Source organism: Phalaenopsis equestris, unplaced genomic scaffold (genome assembly GCF_001263595.1).
Source record: "Phalaenopsis equestris unplaced genomic scaffold, ASM126359v1 Scaffold000002, whole genome shotgun sequence".
NCBI lineage: Eukaryota > Viridiplantae > Streptophyta > Magnoliopsida > Asparagales > Orchidaceae > Phalaenopsis > Phalaenopsis equestris.
Genome location: NW_018164444.1, coordinates 70,043,158 through 70,053,158, shown reverse-complemented (window position 1 = coordinate 70,053,158; position 10,001 = coordinate 70,043,158). Strand labels below are relative to the sequence as shown.

Sequence of the window (10,001 nt, the reverse complement as noted above, 5' to 3'; positions counted from 1 at the left end):
TATATATATAGTTTTAAACATTTAAAAAAAAAATAGCTTGAGTTGATATATAATTGAGATATTTATTCAATTTAGATGAAGTTGAAATTAGATGGGAGGCATCATTATCTTGAGGGGATAGGGTTTGTAGGGTTTGTAGGGGAAAGCAAGGCAACGTCCCTCTCACACATACACACGCAATCACTCTCTCTCTTTCTCTCTCTCTTCCCACCAAACGAAGAAGGAAGAAAACACCACTCGTACTCCCCCAAAGCCGCATACACACACTCACTCTCTCTCTCTCTCTCTTCCCACCAAACGAAGGAAGAAAACACCACTCGTACTCCCCCAAAGCCCTCGTCTTCTAACAGTCACGGAAACCAATGCCTTTTTGCCCTAACAATGCCATTTAGTAAGCCCAAGCAAGATAGACAGCAGAGATAGAAAGATAATAATAAAAAAGTAATGTGAGAAAGTAGGAGAGAGAAAGCTACGGCTGTACAGAAGAAGAACAAATAGACATCTTTCATTCCCTCTCTCTCTCTCTCTCTCTATCCCTCCAACACACAGCTCCACTCTCACCTTTTGTTCTCCCTCAAGCTTTCTCTCTTCTCCTTGTACATTTCTTTGTCTACTCCCTCCCATATCATGTAAAGACTCCCTAAGCTATATAACTCCTACTTATTCTCGTTAAAGATCGAATTTTTAACGGTAAAAATGATTTTTTTCAATTTTTTTTGAAGGAGGCCGGATGAGTGCCCGCTGGACCTCAATAACCTCCCTGAGGAGTATGGTAAGCAAGCTTTGGAAGAGAGCTCCACCACCACCGCAGCCTCTACAGAAACTGCAAGTAAGACAACATATTTAACCCTTACTAATCAATTTCTACAGTACTAATATAAAAAACATATTTTTAAAATAAATTTGTAGCAGGGTTCAAGAAGAAGAAAAATGGAGGAAAGGATGAGTGTGGGAAGGTTTATGAGTGCAGGTTTTGCTCACTTAAGTTCTGCAAATCGCAAGCTTTGGGTGGCCATATGAACAGGCATAGACAAGGCATGCTCATCAATTTCTCTTCTTTTTATCTATTTGTATTTAATCATGAAAAAAAAATTACATTTTTCTTATGATTTGTTCAGAGAGGGAAACTGAAACACTCAACCGAGCTCGCCAACTTGTGTACAGCAATGAAGGACTCTCTGCTGGAGTTCACTTAGGGTGAGAATCTATTCAGATTTCAGTAGGGTTCTTTCTTTAGAAAAAGAAATGGGTGCAATTTTGTTCAATGGTATTATGACATATGGTATATAAAAATCATTGCAAATAATATTTTCTGTTAACATGGTATTTTATTTTAAAATAAAAGCTAAAATTTCTGGATGAGAATTAGTTTTCAATTTTCAACTATAATGTTCTTTAAAGATTGATTCATGATGATTTAATTATATTTAAATGATATAGAATCATGTGATTATGATTTCTTGATAATAAAAAAATAATGATGATGGGTTAAAAAATACATCAAAAAAAAAAAAATATCTGTAATTAACCGAAAATTTATCAAAGAAGGTCAAAGAAAATTTATTTATATGTACACATACACATTACACACTATAAATTTATAGACAAAATAAACAATAGTGAAACAAAGGAAATATTTAAAGTAAATTTTATAACAAAATAGTAAAACATTAAGACACAAACTATTATTTTTTATAAACTTCATATGTGTTATAGTCATATGGCTTGACATTTCATGAAAATATATTTCATCCCATGTATTAGGTTTGGGAGTCCATTCTCATGAACATTGGATCTAAATATCCTAACCCATATTTTCAGGTTAAGAGACCTAAATTCACTTGGATCATCAACACCAATCCAATCCACCACCTTCCCTTCGACAACCCGCAACATCATCAACGATCCATGCCTACAATTCCGACCGTTGTATCCTCGTCTACCAATTCAAACCACACCCACACCCACACCCACTCTCCATCCATGCATTTACCCTTCTTCCTCCTACCCTCCCCTTCCTCACCATCCTCCCATAAATTGTGATTACTACATTGGTCATGTCCTCCCCACCATCTCCCCAAGCCCTCTTCACCCTCTCGAGTCTACCTACTCGTGCTTCGGAAACCTTAATCTCCCCGTCGATGGAGTCCGGCCGCCGATCACGGGGCGAGATAGTAGCCTACAAGCTAATCAAATGGAGGGAATGAATTGGAGTTGCAGATATGGATTTGGGCAACATGATGGAGGTGATGTTTCTAATGATCACATTGATCCTTCTTTTCCTTGATAGGGTCATGGTTTGGAATTTATTATAACTTATTTATGGTTGTATGGTAAGTGAGGTTTTTTAGGTTTTTTTTTTTTTTTCTTCTGAATTAATGAGGTTTGGATGTTGATTAGTTTTATGTATTCAGAATGAATGTATTCTGATGATAAGATTAAAGTAAAGAGTACTGTTAGATGTTTTATTCATGCTTTATATTCATATTCCAATTGTAAGATTATATTTTCTTATCCATCTATCAGCTGTGCTACAAAACCTTTAATATTATGACATACATTAACTGAAATTTCGGATCACAAGCAATGATCAAACATTTAAGCACATCATATGAATTAAAGGTTTTGACATACGCCAAATTTATCATTTTGAAGAATTTCTGATGGATGATATTCATTGTGAATGCTGCAAAATTGATCTAGCTTATCACAAGTTTGTACATTCATTAACTGAAATTATGTTGCAACATGGACATTAATAAAAAAGAGCAAAAAACAAAAAAAACAAAAATTTTAAATTGTACACATTTGTAATTAGAACATATCACAATATCAACAATACCAATACTTTTGCAACATCCTTCACTAAACTCAAAATCTAACAAGAATGACAAATCAAACATTTGATTAACCATGTAATAAATAATAAAAAAAATAAAAAATGATAATAACAAATACTAGAACTCGAGTTTCATATAATGTAATCATTGTATGTGCGTGTGCGTCTACACACACACACACACATGGAGCCCGATAGGATTTTTGCCTATGCTTCCCGCTCCCGCTTTCGCTCCCCCGATCACGAAACGTCGCGATCCAACCTCTTGCGAACAGCTCCCGCTCCCGCCTCTCTCTTCGATCGCGAAAAGTCGTGATCCTTCATTGTTGCACAATAACCACTGCTCCCACCTCCAAGACCGCGAAACGACTCCACCTTCCGTTTCTTTTAAGTTGCGAACAAAAGAGCTCTTCTTAAGGTTTCAAAAGTCACATTTTTTAATTCTTCTTCAGGTTTCCTCGGGACAGAGGAATGAAACTGCAAAAAGTAGTTTCTTGCGACAAAAGGAAAAAGAAAGAAGAAGAAGAAGATTGTTCTCTCTGGCTTATTCTTGGTGGCTTGCGGCTAAAGAGAAATTGAGTTTATTTCTCTAGTAATTTTGTCTTCTTCAGTGTATCTCGATGTAGAGTTTCTTCGGTGTATCTCGGTGTAGAGTTTCTTTGGTGTATTTCGGTGTAGAGAGAGAAGAACAAAGAGAGAAGAAGAGAGGGCAGCGAAGCAACTAGTGTAAATTTCAACTAGTGTAAATTTCTCAAGTAGTAAAATCCTCTGCAACTCCGTGGATGTAAGCAATTTGTCGAACCACGTAAATATGTGTTACTGTTGTCTGGTGCGAATTTTCTCGTTCTATTTTTCACTTCAAAGATTGTTCTCCTGATTGATTTTTATATATACCACATCAACCGGTATAATTCACATCAATTAATATTAGCAATATAATCATCTTACACATGCATAAATTTTAATATCAAATATAATATCAGCTTTTTTTTAATCATATTGTTAGTGTTCTAGATTTACAATTTAAAGATATTGATGAATAAAATTTAATGTTTTTTTTATGAATTATATTGAACTCATCTCATTACAATCTCATAGTGAGCAATGAGAAGGATGGAGTCATTGATTTACTTATTAAGATGTTCTTCTACACAAGATGTTTTGAGTGAGATTTAGCCATCATTTGCACCCAAATCAAGTTTTCCTCAAGCCAATTAATCTCTAACATTGCATGCTTATCTTAAATACTGATTGAGGTGGCCTTTTCCTTAAACCGGCCTAGAGCCTAACATATTGAGATTCTTCACTTTATTTTCAATTAATGTGTTATACATACGAGCGAAGATGACGGTTTGTTGCCTCGCAAATATGCCGAAGGAGATCATCGCCGTAGTGCTCATCAATGTAGTTATAATTACGCAAAAATTATAAATAATTGGAGTTATTAGACATTAAGAGAAAAAAAAAATAAAACATCAAAATTAAAAGATTAAGTTTTCACTTAAAAACACTCCTCAACCTCTCCCCTGTCTCATCATGTAGAATGCCCATCACAGAGATCCAAGGCTTTCATTCTTCATTTATTTAGACTTTCTGTTACCCAATAAATAGCCTTTGGATCATTAAATTACTTTCAATTCAGCTTGTCAATATATATCATTTAAATATATTTAATTTTTTTTTTTTTTTTTTTACAAATTAGCAATTATTGGCTTCTAGTTTATGAAAAAATACTTTTAGGATAATGTATTGAATAAAATTTTGCTTAATAAAAGCATCTCTTGTTTCTTCACTTCAATATGTTCATCATTAAATGCATCCATTAGCTTGTCGCGTTCATCTTGAGATCCATTAGTATAACTCCTACATGTAGATGCATGTCCTCTAGCACCACCTAGCACCACAAAGACAAAAGAAGGAATTCACATACAAACCACACAATTCTTATGAATTTACATATCTAACAACTAAATTTTATTTTTTATATTGAATCCTTCATATCACATAGAAAACATTACTAACTTCTTAAAATGTCAAATTTTTGTATTCCGATCGATTCTATCGAAGAAAAGTTTAGTCTGGAGGATATCATAATGACTTATGAAGAGGTTTCTTCAATTATGGATGACTATGATGATGATATAGATGAAGAAATTTTAAGTTCATCACTGACTAACTCGTCTAATGAAACAAATTAAGGGTGTCTTTTTTAGATTTTAGTTTTTTCCTCATTTTATCTCTTTTAAAATTAGTATTTTTAAGTTTCACATTGTTTGTTTCGCGTATTCATGATTTTACTTTTGATATCCTTATACACAGTTACAACATATTTCTTGTTTTGGTTATGCTCATTCATGCTTTTATTTTTTATGCTTATATTATGCTTTTATTGCTAATTACTTTTTTTTTTACTTTTATTGCTTATTAAATTTATTAATGTCCTTCCTGTTATAGATGGTTTTAAGTGGTAGTGAAGATCGGCCAGCTCACTGACCTCCTCGTCAGGGCTCTGGTACTTATAGAAGGATAAAAAAGTTAGTTCCCAGCTCTGCCTCACATAGCACTAGTATTGTGTTGATCAGCAACAACACCACCACCGCAACCCCTCCCACACCTTCGTTCCTACTCCGGTCATGCTTGTTGCTCCTTTTTGACCACATGCTGCTACCACCGAAGCCCCTCCCACACCTTCTATCCTTACTCTGAGCACTCAACAACCCCTCCCTCCTTATATGACTCGTACACTTCTGCTCCTGCCAATTTATGGCAGAACACCTTCGACTTGAAATATATTAAGCCAGAAAGAGACTCGTAATTTAAATTTTCTATTATAATAAGTCCTTCGACTTGAAATATATTAAGCCAGAGACTCGTAATTTAAATTTTCTATTATAATAAGTTGAATGGTCTTTTCAATACTTTGTGTAACTAATACTTCTATTTTAGGTTCTACTCCTCCAGGCAGCCTTCATGCGTACCACATAGACCTTTAAGAGTAGATATAATTCTCCATCTCTCATGGAAGAAGATCAATCATGACTTGGGGCATGTGGTTTAGGGAGTTCGAGGTAGAATTAGCTAACTTGAATTAGAACTATAATGTCAAGTTATTTTATTATACTAATAAATAATGCATAATTTTTATCTTGTAGACGTCCTTCCACTGACTGTCAGAGCATCACTAGCAGATCAGATATATTTTTTAGATTTGCACCAGGCATCAACTATGTGATATGTGCATGACAACCTGCTAGAAGAGTGGTGGCCTATTTGGATTGGAGAAGAAGATTTAGGACCAATTGACCGGATCATGGGAATCTCTTGATTATCAGAGGAAGAGAGAAAAAAATCAACATAACAGGAGGGTCAAGGAAGCCAAGAAAACTACTCTCCACATTACATGATTATTTCCACATATAGAGGACTATGAGAATTGGTAAGATTTATTAAATACTCAACAATTCAATGATGCAACTATCTGACTGCCCACCACTGTTGATTTACATTTTCAAACGCAAAGGACATTCCATTTAAGACTCCAAAACTGCTCAGGGCATCCCAAGGTCATAATCACCGAAGAACAATGAACTTGTTCGACATTTCACTGTCAAGATTGAGGAGTTCCGTAAGCTGCGTGAGGGACAGTAGAGAGTCGAGGCCACTGTAGCATGACTGGAGCATATTGTAGATTGTCGTGGAAAGCAGCCTTTGAGTTCAGTGAATGAGGAAGAGGAGAGAGAAGATGAGGATGAGTATGTTGATGATGCCTCCAAGGAGCTTGTATACTTTTTTGTTGTTGTTATTTAGTATTTGGACATTATTCTCTCTATATGTATTTTTATGCTTAAATTATCAATTATGTTTTATTAACACTTTTAAAGATTTTGATTTTTTAATTCGATTTATTTTTTTTACCAATACATATTTCTGTGCCATAGGTTTAATATTATACTGGTAATGAGTAAATGTTTGTAATATTTATTGTGTGCATGTTGTAAAAATATGACCGTTCTTATATACAATGCCGAAACCTTGGAAACATTCCAACACTAACATTCAAAAACGGTGGATGCAAATAATAAAGCATTGCAATACTAACATTAAAAAACGGTGGAAGCAAATTTCATATGTGGACTCAAATTTAGTTTATAGTTAACATTTATGTCGGCATGAGTCATGTCAAAAATAGCTAATGTCAACAATGTCGGGCATAAATGTCGATGCAATTGGTTTGCATTGGCCATAGTTGAAGCTAATTGCATTTGTGATGTTGATTTATGCGTGAACCATATGTTCGATGCAAATTTTGCGTCAGAATTTTGCTATGGACGTTAATTTGGAAAAATCTCGTAGTAAATGCTTCACGATGGGAGCATCGAAAGATGATCAATATAAAGCCTGGGAAACCCTAGCGGGAGCCGAGTTTCTCGATTTAATAATTTTATATATGATATCCTTCAATAATGGCACACTATTCATGGGCATTTGCATACATACCACACAATTCTTACATATTTGCATATCTAACACCACATTCATATTTACATGTACACTACTCAAATCTTTAACATCACACAAAAAAAAATACTACAATTAGTATCTTTTTTAAAAGTGAAATGCATCTTTTCATTCAGAGATTCATGATGCCAAGATGTTAAAAGTATAAATATCAAATTTTGGGCGTTATATGTGTAAACAAATAAGAATTTTGTCGGTCTTGCCCTAATTTCTCTCGCGACCCTTGTTTCATCCACCCAAAACCGTCGCCTATCCATGAAACCCTTTGCCCGAAGCCCTTGTCTTCACCCCGAAACCCTCTACAACTCGCAAGCTTTGAGTGGCATCAGAGTAGATTAGGAGAAAACAACTCAATAAGTCATTTAGTAGATGGAGAGGTGTGGAAATTTTTTGATCTCTCAACTTTTGCGTTTGTTGCGGAGGCATGTAACATCCGGCTAATTTTATGCTCTGATGGTTTCACACCGTAGGGTAAGACCGCATCACCCTACTTTTATTGGCCGGTGATTGTAACGCCATACAATTTGCCACCGGGGATGCGCATGACAACCCCTTTCTTCTTCTTGACACCAATTATAGCCGGTCCCAATTTCCCTAAAGGAAAGATTGATTTATATTTTCACACGTTGATTCTTTAGGAAATATGTGTTATGATGTGTAACGTCTAAGAAAACACAATTTTTCGAAGAAATCAACATTAATGTGGACAATAAGTGATTTTCCTGCACATGAAATGTTATCTGGATCGAGCATCGTTGGAAAGTTAGCCTACCCAAACTGCATGAATTCATCTAAGGCTTTTAAGCTTCAACATGATAGGAAGAATTCAAGGTTTGATTGTCACCGTATGTTTCTAGATGTTGAACATCCTTTAGAGGGAACATAAATGCATTCAGAAAAAACAAAATTAAAAAATCCTCGCTACCTCCGAAAATAAATGGAGAAGATATAATGCAGATTGTTAGTACATTCTAAAGGTTGTTGTATGTCTGATACACCTAAAATATATAGTGTTTTTAGACATATTTTTAGACCTATTTTTTAGATATTGCGCTTTAATGAAAGGTATTTCTGTGTTTTTCTTTCAAGTACAAGTAAAAAGGTGAAAAATGCCAAAAAGAGTGAAAAATGATCAAATTTGGAGCAAAAATGTGAAAATGGTGCAAAAGTGTTTTGGCGCCTCAACGCCAGATCCGGCGCTTAAGCACCGGTGAAACAAGGAAGGCCGCGCCTAAGCGCTAGAGGCCCCGCACTTAAGTGCCAGAGGCAGTTATGTGACGGTTTACTTCATTTTACTGAATTTCGAATGGACATTTGAGGCACCTATTGGCTAAAGAGGGTGGTTATGTCCACTAGAAACAAAAATATGATTAAAAAACTTGTGAAAAAAAGGCATCCTTTGGTGAATACATTGAATTGAGACACATTTTGAAGAATTATCAAGACACCTCTTGGAGATTTATAAAAGAAGGATTTTATAAAAGAAGGAAGTTGAGACTTTTTAAAGTGTGCTTAAAAGTTCTGAAAAGTGTTTAAAAGGGGGAGTTTTGAGAGATAGTTTTGAAAAGATTTTCAAGCACCACAAATTTACTTTATTCTTTTTGTTTTTTAGTTTTATTGTGAGAGTCAAGAGTGTTGTAAAAGAGAAGAGATTCAGAGAAACTTCAAGAGTTTGGTGGAGGATTTGAGATAAGTTTTTATCTTTTGTTTTGAACTACTTTTGATTTTAATCGAGACCTCTTGTTAGTTTGACGATGATTTCTACTTTTAAACAAAAGTGTGGTTTTGTTTTCTCCATGAATTCTGAGTAGTTTTCTTTAACTTTCTCCTTAAAATGATAACTAATGAAAAGTGTTGGATGGAAGTTATGGAGAGTATTGATCTTTAATGTTGGAAGAAATTGTGATGATTTAAATCCATGTACTTCATTTACTTCTTGATTTGGCCTATCCAGATGTTAAAATTTGTTGTAAGAACATGTAAGAACCGGGCTGGTATTGTCGCTGTCAATAATTGGAAAGAATCACATGAGGTTGTATGAATGAGAATGTAATTCATATGATTGAGTGCAAATAAATAGGGAAATAAACTTTGAAGGGTGTAGAGTTAGAGAAGTTTAATGTGACAGGTTAAAGCCCCCAACTTGGTTTATTATTTTAGGTTCTGATATGGGATGTTAGCCCCTAAGTAAAGGGAATCGAGAGAACTCTAGAGTGAGAGCTGGTATCTTCCCAGAACTATTCAAACTTTAAATTAGCTAATGTTCTTTATAACATCTCTAGTAAGGATAAAGAATATTATTGCTCTTATTTAGCACAACACAATTTGCATACTTCCACAACAAAAATCCTGTACTTATTACTGATTCATGATACAGAGAAATATATTTTCATATCAAGTGTTTTTCTTTTATATAAACTCAAGTTATCTTTAGAAGTTTTATTGTTTTGTCAAAATATCTAAAATACAAAAAAGAATTGAATTTTACTTATTGAGAAAATATTTATAGTTTTAAGTAATTGTCTTTTTTTTAAAATAGAAAATTTGTGCATATTGCATATTTTCCCTATAGGTTCGATATTCAGGTCTTAATCAAAAAGTCATATATTACTTGATAACGATACATATACTTGCGTAGTATCCA

The 10,001-nt window shown here is 34.4% G+C and overlaps 1 protein-coding gene across 1 annotated transcript; it reads left to right on the top strand.

The window, feature by feature from the left end:
- The first annotated feature begins 558 nt into the window (after nucleotides 1-558).
- LOC110018059 (zinc finger protein STAMENLESS 1-like) lies at nucleotides 559-2,287 on the top strand. Its single transcript, XM_020715284.1, has 5 exons — nucleotides 559-629; nucleotides 723-829; nucleotides 913-1,035; nucleotides 1,119-1,197; nucleotides 1,822-2,287. Coding segments are annotated over exons 1-5 (777 nt in total). The 5' UTR covers nucleotides 559-627.
- The last annotated feature ends 7,714 nt before the right edge of the window (nucleotides 2,288-10,001 follow it).

Coding starts and splice junctions, on each gene's coding strand:
- LOC110018059 (XM_020715284.1), top strand. Junction 830..912: donor AGCCTCTACAGAAACTGCAA/GTAAGACAACAT, acceptor AATTTGTAGCAG/GGTTCAAGAAGAAGAAAAAT. Junction 1,198..1,821: donor TCTGCTGGAGTTCACTTAGG/GTGAGAATCTAT, acceptor CCATATTTTCAG/GTTAAGAGACCTAAATTCAC.